Source organism: Leptinotarsa decemlineata, unplaced genomic scaffold (assembly GCF_025532065.1).
Source record: "Leptinotarsa decemlineata unplaced genomic scaffold, Ldec_3_MD MMD2_P_RNA_scaffold_9, whole genome shotgun sequence".
NCBI classification, from domain to species: Eukaryota; Metazoa; Arthropoda; class Insecta; order Coleoptera; family Chrysomelidae; genus Leptinotarsa; species Leptinotarsa decemlineata.
This window is the reverse complement of record NW_027412536.1, coordinates 17,143,835-17,160,620: the sequence shown is the minus strand read 5'-3', so window position 1 is coordinate 17,160,620 and position 16,786 is coordinate 17,143,835. Positions and strand designations below refer to the sequence as shown.

Genomic DNA, 16,786 nt, shown 5'->3' with positions numbered 1-16,786 from the left:
AAACAACTACTTTCACATGAACACTGAATTATACAAAAAAAATGGCCTAGAAATGTTTTCATATGAATTACGTTGAAAAATCACACCATTATTGACTTACATTGTGATGTTTGGGACTATTTGGAATCTTTGGTGCAGTAATGAATATTACTGGAGTTTCTTCCCAATATCAAACAGTTATTTCAACACCTCGACACGTGTTTCGATCACCAAGTGATCATCTTCAAGAAGAAGATCAAACTAAATAATGTTAAAATAACGGTTTTTAATCATATTTTCAATAAGTTTTTTTATCACCTACTGTTATATAAAAGACACTGTAAAATAGTTTCATGTACCAGTAACTGATGCAGCTACCATGTAGTGAAATATGTTTTGAATAAAATTTATTGTGCACATTCTAATTATTAACATGGATAGTGTTATTAATTTCCATCACCAAGTCAGAGTATTCAAAACTTTTTCAACTACTAAATATTTAAAAATAAGGTTTGAAAAAAAAACAGAGATTGTTAAAATCCATGAAAGAACTTTCACCCATTCATCACGTAAGGCATATCAGTATGAGATTTACTGAAATTTATTATTATAGAAATTGAGAACCATTAGAAATATTTATGAAAGATATTAATATTGTGAAAAATGTTCATAATTTTTTCATATTTCAATAAAAAGATATATTATAGCAAAGAATTTTTAATGCCATTATTTTATATATTAGGTAACCATAAATAATTTAATTGAAAATGTAATAGGTACTTTAAGTCATAGAAATGTTCATTTCTCGTGAATAGGTTTAATTTTTTTATGAGAAACTTTGCTTTTGGATTTTGTTAAAACTTTCTTCAACATTAAATTCTCTCAGTCAATTAATTTCTGATCTATTTGATGAGTAAGATGGATATTTTTTTATCTATTCCAATCTATGTAAACATAAGCCTTGAAGTTATTGTGAAACTAATATCACTGAAATTTCGTTTTCTTTAAGTGATAAAGCAGGTTCGTCTGCAACTTAATCTATAGATATATCAAATATTTTTTTCAATTTTGAATATTTCAACAATGCTTCCACCATATTCTCGAATATAACTGGTGCTTCAAAATAATCAAAATAAATTGTTTCCACAGATTTTTTTATTCAAATAGTTACAACTATGATACTGTAATATATTGTTTTTTTTTCGTAAATCAATTATATATGTAAGCCTTTGAAGATGTTCATTGATATAGATTCCTGAAAATTCTATACAACTTTTTGATATTTCATCTCCATTTAAAAATCTATATAAACCAAAGCATTTACTCGATATCAATTCTATTCATAAATTTAAAGTATGCACCTTCCTGCAGTTTGTTATAAAAAAACATTCTACTATGAAATTCATAGAAAATAGAAATTTACATTATCATCAAACAAGACAGCTCAATAATATGTTAACAGGAAATCTAATATCTCCAGATTTCCAGAAAATCTATATTTTACAAAGGAATAATTGCTTATAATGAATTACCCAATGACGTTAAAACAATTTTCCAATACTGAAAATTTTAAAACAGCATAAAAGAACTTAATAAATTATTAATTTACAATATCATATTTGTTGTTCATTTTGTAATTAATTAGACCAATTATGAAATAGCTCCCTTTGAAGTAATATATATTTATATATGAATATTTCTTATATAAATAATTCCCTGCAACAATTATTTCAAATTATTAACAGATTGACCCGTTGCCTGACGTAAATTAATAACACTACCCGTGATAATAAATGCATAATTTTCACAAATATTTTCATTTCTAGACGCGTTTCGCTACCACCGTAGCTTCCTAGATGATTGAAAGAATATATAAAATTGATCTGATGATAGGATATAAAAAACTCCAAGTCACTAGGTGAACTTTTACAAACCAGATAAAAAGAAGATGAAATTAGTTACTATTCACCAAAACAACGAACCTTTATAATGATATTGGGATAAACACATAGATGAAAACTAGATATACAATAAAACCACGTTTCATATTTTTATTTTTGTTTTTTTTTTGTCAGTAGTGTTTCAAAGTCGATGGTCATGAAGTCACTAACATTTGATATGAACTTGGCAATATCGTTAAACTTATTCATATTGCGTAAAGTATTTTTTCTTTGTGTATTCTTGTTGTTCTGCTGTGGGTGCTTGTTTTTGAGATTGATTTGATGGTAAGTTCACAGAGTAAGAAGCATTTCATATCACGAAACACAGTCTTCATATTTGAAATTTTGTTAAAGTGATATTTGATTGAGTAGTACTAATTGAATAGTTATGTCAATATTCATTCATGCACTTTTTTCTGCTTTACAAAAATCGTATACATTTTGGAACAACATTAGAAAGAGGCGATTAATTTAAATGGTAGTGACGTCCCAATTATTTTTGGAACCTCGATTTTAATTGGAAATGAAAAAATGTGGATGTTATTTCCTGATTATAACCTATTTTCTTGAAATACTTATGAATGATATTGATTTTACCTTTTTTTGAAAGTTTAAAGGTCTATTGATAAACTATATTTTTTCAACATCCATGTACTCATACAATTGTTGGTAATGAGGTTTCAATAATAATAATACTCATGAACTACTTATTTTGAGTTCATTCCAAAATATTAAGTAGCGTAAAAACGTGTTGAGGTACTCACTTTGATATAGATATTTCCAATTTATTCACACAAACTGAAGTTTGTTCACAACACACACAGAAATAAAATGATAATAATAATAATGTTAATAATCTCAATTCATAGCTATAAAATTTATCAAGGTTTGATAGATGAGGGTAGATGAAAATACATAACCTAAAATAATTTCATATCCGAGTAAAACGATGCACCTTCACATGAACAGAGAGAGTAACGGCATCTAGCGTTTTTTTTAATCAAGTGGCTCACATAAGCAAAATATGGGTCTCAGATTTGCATGAAAATTCTACATGTATGAGTCGCTACACCAGTGTACAGGCATCTAACTACTAATAAAATGAAAATATTTTTAAACGACTACTTCACAAAGGTATTACATTTGAATAATACTGTTGAAATATTTTGAAAGCTGCCAGACTAATGCTGCATTTAGCAAAAAATTGTACTCATCATAGTCATAAATTCAAATAACTGTCATCAACAATAAGCTAGAAACATAACTATTGAGGGTTTCGATAAAAAATACGAGTTATACAAATGAGATGATTATTGATAAACACTTAGACAAATTAATTGAAAGCTGTTTGTCACAGAAAAAATACCTTTTTTTTTAAGATAAAGGGTATTGTTAACTTGGATCTACCTAAGCCAAGAATTCATTATATACACAATAAATACCAAACTACAGTTCCAAGGAAAATCTACAAATTTTGAATGAAAACCATAAGTTCAAACAAATACGAGGTCTGTTCAAAAAATAGGGTGAATGTTCAAATTTCGCGAGCTACCTTCATTCTATTAGCAATTTTGTAATTTTTTTTGTTGGTAAACTTGTCTCGAACACATGTTCACAGTTCCAGCTGTTTAGCATGTTTAGTTCGTTTATAAGAGGCATAAAAATTAGAAAAACCACTTGAAATGTTGACAGTGGCATACAGTGATTGTACTCTGATCCTGAAAAACGTTTACAAGTGGTATACAAATTCTACTGTTTATACTATTTTTGTTATTTATATATATATATATATATATATGTATATATATATATATATATGTATATATATATATATATATATGTATATATATATATATATATATATATATATATATATATATATATATATATATATCCAACTATCAATAGAGCTTCCGTACATTTACAATTTTCTATCAATCGGGCGTCCGGTTTCAATGAGGCGTCCATATATGGACGCCGAATTGTTTCACCATGCCAGGCAGTTCAGAGGTTCCCTATCTTCCATCTGACAAAATTTCAGATGGGCGCCTATTTATCAATTTCATTGTCAAAATTATATGTATTGGCGTATATTCTAGTTGAGTCTTTTTTATTTTGGTGGCGCTCGGGAGGTACGCGTATACTTGTGCCGTATATTTTTCATACATGTGAGCGATTATGAGGCGTCCATATAACTGACAACAATGCAATAGTTTTTGCGAGAGGGAAGTCTCAATGATTTGTTAGAAATATCGTTGATTTGGTATGTTTGTAGGTCGGCGCCGGTTTCATACACAGGGTGACAATTTGAAAACTTACAAGGTCTATCTCTGAGCAACCAAATAAAATATAAGAAATCGCTGAAAACAACTTTCATAATACAAAGGGAGAAACAAATGATGTGATGACTAACTTGTTTTTTCTCTCACACCCTTGCCCCCAGCCACCACAACTTCATATTTTTGAAAGGCAACCACCTACTTGTGATACATTATCTGAAAGCTCTTAAGATATGCTCTTCAATGGTACTCTTCAAAGCTACATTCGATGCAGTAAGTTTTGGTTCATCAAATAAAAGAATTCATTCAGAATAAATTTTATTTTCTATTATTAATTTAGTAAATTTTCAAAAACATGATTTTTACCATCGTAGCATTAATATTAAGACTTGAATATTTTACGCCTCTTCTATTTTTTTTTATTCGTCTCGATAATAGATAGGGATAGATAGGGAAGGAGAGTGGCACCTTGTTTTAGAGGTCTTTCGAATACCTTTACTACTCTGTCAACAGAAAATTTTTGTGACGATTAGTTTTCGAGATAATTTGAAGTTTTAAAGGTATTTGCATTGAGTTCAACTCTTTTTAAAATAAATCAAATTGTTTTTAAGGTGCAAGTTACGTTCAGAACTCTCATAAAAAAAATAAATTTTTGCTTTTTATGACAACCTGCTAATACGTGTCCATTTGATGTCGAATTATTTGTTTATTACGAGGAGATTTCTCCGGGGGATGGGGTTGGTTACCACCATTACATTTTAGGTAAATTGAGTGGCACCTACTTATGAAGGTTGAATTGCCTCTTCAAGAAGTTGTTAATAAGAATCACCGGTTGAATTTCCATCAATGAAAAATGAACCTATAATATGATTGCCTAATATTCCGGCCCAGATATTCAACTTTTGGGGATGTTGGGTATGTATTTCTGCGTATTGTCTTGGGTTTTCATCCGACCAATAACGGCAATTGTAACGGTTCACGCAACCATTTGAATAAAATGAGCTTTCGTCCGAATAACAGATGTTATAAAGCAGTTCGGGATTTTGCATTAATATTTCACTCATGCCCTCACAAAACTCCTGTCTTCGGTCAAAATCATCCTCATTGAGTTCACGAACAAGTTTAATTTTGTAAGGATGGTATTTGTGGTTTTTAAGGATTCTCCATGCGATCATATGGCTTATTCCTGCCATTGCGGATAAACCTCTGGTACTTAACCTGGGATTGGCGATGACTTGACCAAACACTACAATCGCATTATCGTCATTCACTACCCTTCTCTGAACATCACTTTTTTCATTTAAAACCGAACCTGTCTCCCTGAATTTTGTGACCAAATCCAGAACGTGATTTCTGCTTAGGTGTTTACCAGGTTTTTGCTCGTTAAATAAAATTGATGTTTTATTAGCATTTTGGTCGTTGCCAAAAAATGAAGCAATAACTGAAACCCTTTCGGCAGTAGTGAAAGAAATGTTTAAACAAATAACAATACACGACCCGTTTCAACAAAACAATCGAACGTTGTTATTTAACAAAAAATTGATAAGAAGAACTGCTTAAAATTTTTTTTATTTAGGCATACAAGTTACCGAGTGGTCTGTCTAATGTATTATCAACATGGCAATTTTAACTTCAAATTATCTCGAAAACTAATCGTTACAAAAATTTTCTTTTAACAGAGTTGTGAAGGTATTCGAAAGACCTTTAAAACAAGGTGCCACTCGACCTACTTTCCCCATCTAAATAAAGGTCGTCGGACGCACCTCTCTGAGGGGGTGCGTACTACAAAAAATCTGATTAGTCTGAAAGGTGTCCCCCTTCAATTAGAAATCGACGTGTCCGAGCTTTTTTGAAAATCTTACTTTTTATATTCAAAAACGGCTCTGTTAGGTTTTCGTTGTTACACACTGTATATAGAAGAAAATGTAAATGGCGAAATGTATGATCACATGCTAGAAAGATCTATCGAACCTCGGATAGTTCATGAATTAGAGAATCACAGAGACATACACGGCAATTTATCTTTGAAAGAAAATGTATTACATTTTCAACAGAATGGGGAACCTTATTATTTTGTAGTTCCAGTTATTCAATGGTTAGATAATAATTATGCTGATCAATGTATTGGAAGAAGAGATTCTACTGAATGGCCTCTCACATCCCTGGACCTATCTCCTCTAGATTTTTTCCTCTGGGCCACTTACTTAAAATAGGTTGTTTTAAAGACGACGCAATCTGATTCAATGAAGCCACTGAAGGAAAGAATAATCCAAGAATGCTGAGCTATTTTCAGAGAAACATTTGCCAATGTTTCGGAATGACTTTCGGAAATGAAAATTGCGAAAGTTATAAACAATTTAGTGAAAAATAAAAAATGGGTCCAGTTTTTTGGAAATATCTCAAAAACTAATTGGAATTTTCAAAATCGAAAAAAAAAATTCGAAAAGAGGAAGAAATTTCCTATCGAAAAGTCCTGACTACCGGAACTGTAGGACCAATATTTATAATTTTCCCGGAGCTCTGAAATAGAGCTCTAAATCGGGTGTTTAGCCGCGTGTAGGCCGTGCGTGTTTAGGTTAATTTTACAAAAAAAAATTTATAGCATATAAAATATATAAATTGAGGAATGAAAAAATTCAGTCATATACTCAAAAGATAAATTAACAGTAATCTGTCGGTAAAAAATTTTTAATGCAATTATTAGATTTATTATGCTATTGTTAATTAACAATTTTTTATCACTCGATTATCATTATTGCAAGTGTGATATTTTTCAAACTAAAAGTGTGGAATTTTTTTCCTTCCATAGAGTTATGATTATAACGGTTAGGAATTGATTTACTTCCAAAATATTGAAAAATTATTATTTTTCAGTTATTTATTAACCATTTACTGCATTTTTGAATTAAAAAGTTTATTAAATAATCGAAGAACAATTTTTTTTTGATTATTATTATTAGTATATTTTTTTTTCAAATCAGAAGCTACATAAAAATATTTTTTTCATCACCTATTCTTTAAAAATTTGTTATAAACAAATGCGTTTATAACATATTTGAATTTATTTTGGATCCTAATCTTCAATAAAAATTATGATTAAAAAAAAATAGCGTTTCTTGAAAAATTGTGTGCAATGCAAAAAACCGCATTTGTTAATTTACAATTTTTTTACCACTAATTGTCAATATTTCAAAAAAAAAATTTGTAAAAAATTAGAATAATTCGAATGAATAATTTTATAAAAAAAATCAAACTTCAGCTGAATATATTCTTTTATTAATGGAGAAAAAATGAGTCTAGCGATTTTTCATTGTATCTCCATTAGTTTAATGAATATAATAATTTAAATGATGAAAAAATAGATTGATTATAGAGCGCCAAAATTTATAAAATTCGATAAAAAATTAAAAAAATTAAAAAAAAATACAGGGTTGTTTTTCATTCATTAATTGCAACAAGAACAAAAATGAAATGAAAAAATTCATTTGTTTATTACAAATTGTTTATTTATAAAACAATGAAAAATTTTAAAAATTTTAATTTTTTTTTGTTCCAAATAATTGAAAACATTTAAAAACATTTAAAAAAAAATTGTCAACTAGTGGTGAAAATAAAAATATTAACAATAGCGTAATAAATCGAATAATTGCAATAAACATTTTCACCGACAGATTATTGTTAATTTAGCATTTGAGTATCTGCCTGAATTCTTTCATTCCTTGATTTATAAATTTTATATGCCAAATTTTTTTTTTTGTAAAAACGGCCCAAACAGGCACGGTTCACGGCGGCCAAACATCCGATTACGATCTCATTTTCAGGGCTTCGGGAAAATTATAAATATTGGTCATACAGTTCCGGGAGTTAAGACTTTATTATAGAAAATTTCTTCCTATTTTCGAATTTGAAAATCTCAATTAGTTTTGAAATAACTGAACCCGTTTTTTATTTTTCACTAAATTGTTTATAACTTTTGCTATTTTCATTTTCGGAAGTCGTCCGTTTTCAAAAACTTTCTAGACGCTATTCCGAATCGAATGACACCTCAACCATAATTTTCGGAGACTGCTGAAGAAAGTTCGGAAAAAAGCACTTCTTGATCAGATTAGTCAAGTTCAAACATAGCTTAACAATCTTTCAACAGCTACAGATTGGGGATGAGAAAAAACAGAGACTCTGTTTTTGCCCATGAAAACACCATAATCATTGGCAGGTTTAGAATTACTGAAACTAGTTCATTGTAGTTGCATAGTAGGTATCTAACTGCAGTAAAACTTAAAGCAGTAGAAAAACAGTGATGAGTGCATCCGATGTTGTTGGGATGATGACAATTTCAACTTCGAGTACGGCATGATTGTTGATCAACAAAATACTAACCATCCAGTATATCGAAAACTGATTCAGGCATTCTACGTATCAAACTCAGATACTAACTCTGACGGTTAAGAATGCGTTAATAATAAATTGTTTTGGTAATAAATGATAAAATTAATTATGAAAAATGTTTCTGTCAATTTGTAGAGAAATGTCAATTATGATTTTCAAAATAGAAAACATTCTCCGAATAATCATTTGAACATTCGAGATATATAAAAAAACGTTCATAAACAATTAAAAATCGTATTTTTTTCTGAATATCATATTATGAAGATAAAAATTTTTTGAATTCCCATACGGTCATACACAATTTATAAACAAATTGCGCTAAAACAGTTTGTTCAACTTACCGAATGTCTTTATTTGATACAGAAACAGGATATAATGATAAATATATAGAAAAATTAAAACAATATGTTATGTTACTAAAAAAAATCATAATGAACAAAATATAATGTTTTTGAACTTTTATAATGTGATCTTGTGGAGCACATTGATAAAAAGAGATTCACGTTCATTACAAGACCAAACACGACTATGATACGATATTTCATCATGGAATCCTAGTGCCTATCTTCCGGCTCCATCATCAGATCAGCTCCAGAGTACCTACCATATTGTCATCAAAATCACATAAAACTGCCAATTTTCATAACGCTACGATCTTTAAAAGATGGTTAAATTAGTTTTCTTAGATTTGACTACATAGTTACATACATACATACAGGTCGACCTAATAAAAGCGTATTCAAAACGAAAAACTCTAGAAAAAATTAAAAAATATTTAGGTCAGTCCTTAAAGAAATATTGAAAAATGCATGACTCGAAAAATCGTATACCATACACGGAAATGAATCTTGACAGGTCTTGATGCCTTCTAGATGGCTATCCTGTGTAGTGTGTATCAGCCAAATGGAATAAATATGACACTGAGTAAATATGACTGTGCTCAACAAAACACTCAGGCACGTCCAATTTTCAACAACCAAATTTTTCAATGCTCAATAACTCAGTTAACGGGAACAACAACTCGACCACGAACTCGGGCTTTGCAACCGTTACCACATCGCCTCTGATAATGTATACCGCAGTAGTAGACGAAACGTCAGGCATAAAAACCTGCAAACCACGCAAACGCTGAAAACAGATTTTACACTGTCATCTACGGCCGTGAATATTTACATTCTTTGGTAATTCATATTATTTATCCTATCGTCTGTCATTTTGGCGTCTTCAACTAGTTTGAATACTTTGAATTCTTGCTGTTTTCTAATGGAAATATACAATGAACTTTTTGTAATTAAAGTTGAACTTTCAATAATCACACCATGCATGTGTCGGTTTCACTTCTCCTATCATTATATTCAGCTCGCTTAAATATCATACAGTGTTAAAATGGAAATATGCCAACCAAGACAAAAATTATCGAATGATATTGAAAATTTCGTTATGGAATAAACTTTTCATGATCAGTCAATATCACTTGGTACCTATGTAAAAATGAAATACATACCGGCTACCTGAAATCCATACGCAATTTGTCGTTGGCACAACGCTTGTTGAAAAACAGATGTGAAGAAATTAAAACCCACTTGCTGCCTACATTTAATGCGGTAAATATTGGCAACGTTGTAAGGATTCCCAATAATCTATTTCATGTATGAAAATATACTTATTGGACTCCCTATTATCAATCAGATGTCTGATGATGGTGTATACTGAGGAGTTCTTATGAATGTTTGACGGACGGACGCTCTACTATCGAATCAATAGTGAACTCAATTTTTTTATGGTGGTAAAAATGTCATGCCAGCCTACAGAAATCAGTTTTCTAGTACTTACCATGAAATATATTCGGTAAATTCTTCAAATTATGATGGACGCCCTATCAGCGCATTCAATGTATGGATGCCATATTGATATCGGGATGTATATATATATATATATGTATATATATATATATATATATATATATATATATATATATATATATATATATATACATACAGGGCTATTTAAATTCGTTTCTGTACATACGGATCTCGTAAACGATAAGAGATAGAGTGTCAGTTAAATTGTGGCAAAGTTGCGTATTTTAGAGACCTATTCAATGATGTGAAAAAATCGAATATAGCTCTTTTGGTTCGGAAGATACAGGAAAAACAAAAAAATCCCAAATTATTTTTTTGCCTATATCTTCTTTATTCGTAGACATATTGAAAATATGTCCACATTTTGCTAACGGCACTTGACGTGGGCTACCATAATATGTCCATGAATCTTTTATACAGGGTGTCATCTGACTTGGGCAACCCCCATCTTTGAATTTTTAAATACGAATCTGTATTTTTTGTTATATTTTTTGTATCGTCGACGTCCACTTCATACTGAGAAATTAAATTAAATTTTATATTTCAGGTTGTTTTGGTAATATTTGATTATAATTATGTGAATTATTCCCTTTTTAATTTACGGCCCTGGAAATTGGTTGACTGTGTTGAATAAAAACACAATAGCAACTTTCACGTCTCCCTATGTACCGTAGAGTTTTTCGAGAGTTTTTTTTTCATTTTTAGGTACCTATTCATATTTTTTCCAATGCTCTGAGCGTTTTCTACAATGAACTTCGAATAAGAAAACCTTTTATGATTATCTGAAACATATCTAAAATATATTATATGTGTTTTAATAAGCAGAAAAAGAAATTATAACAATAATAACATCCGAAACAGACACTATAATTGTAATGAAAATTGAAATGAAGTAATTTATATACACAAAAAAATTAATGGTGCAATAAATATTCGAATTGGAGTTCTTCCAATTCGAGACATTTTTAAACTCGGTTTTTCATATTATTTATTGCCCTTGATACACTTATTTGCTGCATTGTTGCGAAATCATTCAAAATCCACAATCTCGAGTCTTCCACATTTTCTATCTCTCTGCCAGCGTAAATCCTATTTTTCAATGTCCCCCATAGAAAATATTCCAAAATAGTAAAATCTGGTGATCTTGCAGGCCATCTTATTGTTCCATTATTTGTCTCGAAATGGAAGGAAACCAATTCGAACATTTATTGCCCCATTAATTTTTTTGTGTATATAAATTAGTTCATTTCAATTTTCATTACAATTATAGTATTTGTTTCAGATGTTATTATTGCTATAATTTCTTTTTCTGATTATTAAAACACATATAATATATTTTTGATGTACATATGTTTCAGATAATAATAAAAAGTTTTCTTATTCGAAGTTCATTGTCAAAAATGCACATAGCAATGGAAATATGAAAAAGTATGAATAGGTACCTGAAAATGAAAAAAAAAAAAAACTTTAAAAACTCTGCGGTACATAGGGAGACGTGAAAGTTGCTATTGTGTTTTTATTTAACTCAGTCAACCAATTTCCAGGGCCGTAATTTAAAAGGGAATAATTCACTCAATTATAATCGAATTATACATTAAACATAAAACATAAAAATTAAATAAAATTAAATTTAATTCCTCAGTATAGTGTGAACGTCTACGATCCAAAAACTACAACGAAAAATGCAGGTCCGTTTTAAAAATTCAAAGATGGGGGTGGTCCAAGTCAGATGACACCCTATATAAAAGATTTATGGACATATTCTGATAGCCCACATCAAGTGCCAATAGCAAAATATGGACAGATTTTTAATATGTTTGCGAAGAGAAGATACAGGCAAAAAAATAATTTAGGATTTTTTGTTTTTTTTTTGTATATCTCCAGAACCAAAAGAACTATATTCGATTTTTTCTCATCATTGAATAGGTCTCTAAAATACACAACTTTGCCACAATTCAACCAACACTCTATCTCTTATCGTTAACGAGATCCCCATGTACAGAAACGAATTTGAATAGCCCTGTATATATACAGGGTAATTCTAATTCGACCCCCACCATTGGGATCTCCTAAACTACAGGCGATACGTTGAAGCTTAAATTAGGGCAAAGTTGTGGTTTTTTGTGCTTAACAAAATCCGACGTTTCGTCTTCTGGCAATCACCATCAAATTTTTTTCTATTATGGGCGCCATATTGTTTTTTTATACATAAAAATAGTGCTTCTCATTCTGATTTCATTGATGGATAATTTGTTGATTTGCTCTTCTGAAACCACAGGAATTAAAAAAAAAATTTCATCTAAGATGGTCATGACTCCATCGAAAAATTTTGTTTAATGAACACTAGTTGTCAGAACTCATCAAACATCATAGGTTTGCACAAATGTCCTCATTCTCAAATGAAGAAAAACGATATATGCTAATCGTCCCAATGGAAGAGTCCAGGAGAGCCAAGACAAAAAAAAAAGCATGACAAGTTCGACCAAATGTCAAGGATTTGCTCAGTGTTTTCTTTGTCTACTGTGGCTTAGTGCATCAGGTGTTCTTGCCACATGGTCGTACAGTCAATAAGGAATATTATCTTGAAGTTATGCGCTGCTTGCGAGAAGCAATAGAGATAAACATTCGGTATTGTGAAAAAACAATTCATGACTTTTGCATCACCAAATTTAGCCCCATGCGACTTTTTCCTGTTCCCAAGATTAAAGAGACTCATGAAAGGACCCGGTTTTGCGACGATTGTGGAAATAAAAACCGAATTGCTGTGAGAGTTCAAGGACATACCAAAAAGTGCATATCAGAACTGTTTCGAGAATTGGAAAAAATGCTGGGACAAGTGTATTATATCTGAGGGGGTCTACTCTGAAGGTGAAAAAATAGACATTAATGAATAAATGAATATTTTTAAGAAAAATGAACATTTACCTATTTTTTGAACATACCCCGTAATAGTCAGAATTTGAATCAAAACTAAAATCAAAACCTAAACTAGTACTTTATAAGCTAGGCAAATAGCATATACAGGGTGTAACTAAATAAGTGTAAAACATTTAAGGAGGTGATTCCTCATCGAAAAAAAAGATAGGATCTTTCACATAAAGAAATTTCATTGAAGCATCCCCTGTTAAGATACAGCCCCTTAAAGGGGGTACATAAAATTTGTATAACAATTTTTTTCATAAGCACCAAAAAAGTTACAATATTGAAATTAACCTGACGTTTTGTACTACCAAAAGACACTTAGCCAGTAATTTATTTGGTTTACCCTATGGTTGTAAGGGGTGGAAACGCAACCCCTAAAATTTATTTCCAATGTAACTTTTTGTCCTATTATTTGTTTACCATTTAAAAATTCATTTCCGATAGCCTGTTTCATTCTAAACAAAAAATGTCGCTTGGGTTTTTTGCCCAAAATAAACCAGGTCGCAGCAAAAAATTATTTTACGAACAACTACAGAGATACATCGTCATAAATGCGAAAATACGAAACTAATCTATCTAGTAGGTCGCTATTAGCGATAGTGACAATTAAATTGGTATGACGCTGTCAGTTTCTGAATTTTCGAAATTGAATTAATACTAATTGTGTGTTGTTGTTCTGTTCTTAATTTGTTACTTTAATAATTCACTTGTTATTAAAATGGCATACACAAATGAGGAAATGGCTGATATGCATTACGTTTAAGGTCTGTCGCAGGGGAATGGGTTAGAAGCCTCTAGAAGATATGCTGAAATGTATCCTCAACGGCAGCATTCTTCACATAGAATATTTGCTCGACTTCATCAACGATTATAAGTATATAGTTCATTCGACAAAATAACGCAGGATTGTGGTCGCCATCGAGAAGTACGAACACCACAGCTTGATGAAGCAGTACTTAATTTAATTGAAGAACAACCTACTACCAGTACTAGAAATATTGCTTTCCAGCTAAATGATGATCATATGACGGTATTTCGAATTTTAAAGGAACAACTCTTATACCCTTACCATCTGCAACGAGTACAGGCACTGTTACCGCGAGACTTTCCGAACCTTCTTGAATTTTGCAATTGGATGCTGGAAATGATTAGAAGAAATTGTGACTTTCTGAAGACGATAGAATTCACAGACCAATGTAGTTTTTCTCGGGACAAGATTATTAATTTTCATAATTACCACATATGGGCTGATGAAAACCCTCACGCTATTGTCGAAACTAACCATCAAGAACAGTTTTCTCTTAACGTATGGCTCGGAGTTATTGGGGATGATTTAATTGGGCCTCATTTCTACCTCCTCGATTAAATGGTGAGGTATACGTTCAATTTTTAAGAGAAGTGCATCCAGCACTGATGGAGGAAGTTCCTCTGGGCGTCAAAAGGGATATGTTTTTTATGCATGATGGGCTCCCGCCCATTTTAGTCAAGTAGCACGTCAGCATTTAACTGAAACATATGCAAATCAGTGAATAGGTCGAGGAGGACCACAGAACTGGCCCGCTCGATCCCCGGATCTCAATCCTCTCGATTTCTCTATTTTGGGCCATTTACAGCATTTGGTTTATCGTACTCCTGTTCGCGATGTAGAGGACTTAAGAAACCGCATCATCGATGCGTGCAGGGTAATCAGAGAGACTCCAGGAATATTTGAGCGAATACGTGGCTCAATGCGCCGACGTCTAGACGCATGCGTAATGTCTGAAGGTAGACATATTGAACATTTACTATGATTTCTACATGTTGTGTGTTTTGTTATTAATAAATTAGTTTTGTTTATTACCCTTTAATCGTTTAATGTAGGTACTAACTACAAAATAACAATAAATCCAGTTTGCATTTATGACGATGTATCTCTGTAGTTGTTCGTAAAATAATTTTTTGATGCGAACTGGTTTATTTTGGGCAAAAAACCCAAGAGACATTTTTTGTTTAGAATGAAACAGGCTATTGAAAATACATTTTTAAATAGTAAACAAACAATAAGACAAAAAGTTACATTGGAAATAAATTTTAGGGGTTGCGTTTTCCACCCCTTACAGCCATGGGGTAAACCAAATAAATTACTGGCTAAGTGTCTTTTTGGTAGTACAAAACGTCAGCTTAATTTCAATATTGTAACTGTTTCAGTGCTTGTGAAAAAAATTGTTATACAAATTTTATGTACCCCCTTTAAGGGGCTGTATCTTAACAATGAAGTTCCTTTATATGAAAGAACTAATCTTTTTTTCGATGAGGAATCACCTCCTTAGTTACACCCTGTTTAATTTTTTAAAATGAAACAATCTGAATTCAAAAAAAAAGTAGCACAATAATTGTAAAATCAACATTAAAATGCTCTGATCACAAACAAAACTTGTACAGAACTACTCACACACAAAAATACACTATTTGGGTACGTGCATACCTTGAAGCATAGAATGTTGGGCATGCATAGGGCCGAACCAGCTCTTACCTCGGGACTTCTCGCTAGTGGGCTTTCACAAACTTCCTTATCCATATCTGAGAACAATATTCAATATATATTAAAACTACCTTTTTCAAGACATAATGAGTTGAACAATTACTCTTAATAATTACTAATTGAATAAGTTTTGAAAAATTTCATAATGGGTTATGACGAAAACAAAAAAAGAAATTAATAATAATAATAATAAAGATTTACTTTCCCAAACATACAATATTTATAGCAGGGAAGAAACAATAATTTAAAAAACTAAATAACAAATCACAACATGATCTGAACTATTATTGAGACACATTTTTACTGTGCTCATGGACGTTCAAGAAGCACAAAAAATGTTTATTATCTACCACAAGAGATCTTTGATGATAGTTGTAACAACAATTTTTCAACCTTTATAAAATCAATTGACATTTAGAAATGAGAACTCAATATTGTGAAATCAAGCTGAGTCAATGTATCAAGATAATGATAACCACAAATAAAATTCAAAACAATGGAACGATTTCTGAGGTTTGGAGTTTACTGTTTGAGCACAGGAGTTTAGAGGCCATAAAAATATAAAAAAATGTATGGTATGAATTGAAAACTTCTAAAAGCACATTATTCCTATATACCTGTTTCAATTTCGGTTTCAGTCTTTGGATTAATCTCATTGGTATCTGGCAGTTCATAGGCATACAGTTCCGTTGCAGTATTCGGATTGATTTTGGCCTCATCAACCAAAGTATTTCGTATTTGACACGAGGCCACTTCGGCCAGGAGCCACCTCTCCTCTTTTATACCGCTTATTTCATAAAGCTGTGCCTTCAAGTCAATATATCTGGCTTCTGAATTTAGACGCATACCATACTTCACTGGACACTCTCCGTTCAACCTTAAAACTGTAACAAATTT

At 31.1% G+C, this 16,786-nt stretch overlaps 1 protein-coding gene across 4 annotated transcripts in view; it reads right to left on the bottom strand.

The window, feature by feature from the left end:
- Positions 1-16,786, bottom strand: part of Usp32 (Ubiquitin specific protease 32) — an 87,209-nt gene that overhangs the window by 10,697 nt on the left and 59,726 nt on the right. For 2 of the 4 annotated variants that reach the window (XM_074170740.1, XM_074170739.1), the window contains exons 14-15: positions 16,507-16,773; positions 15,800-15,927 (exon numbers count right to left, since the gene is read on the bottom strand). In XM_074170740.1, coding sequence (XP_074026841.1) covers positions 15,800-15,927; positions 16,507-16,773 — 395 coding nt within the window. The remainder of the gene's footprint in view (positions 1-15,799; positions 15,928-16,506; positions 16,774-16,786) is intronic. The other 2 variants (XM_074170741.1, XM_074170742.1) reach the window with 2 other exon arrangements.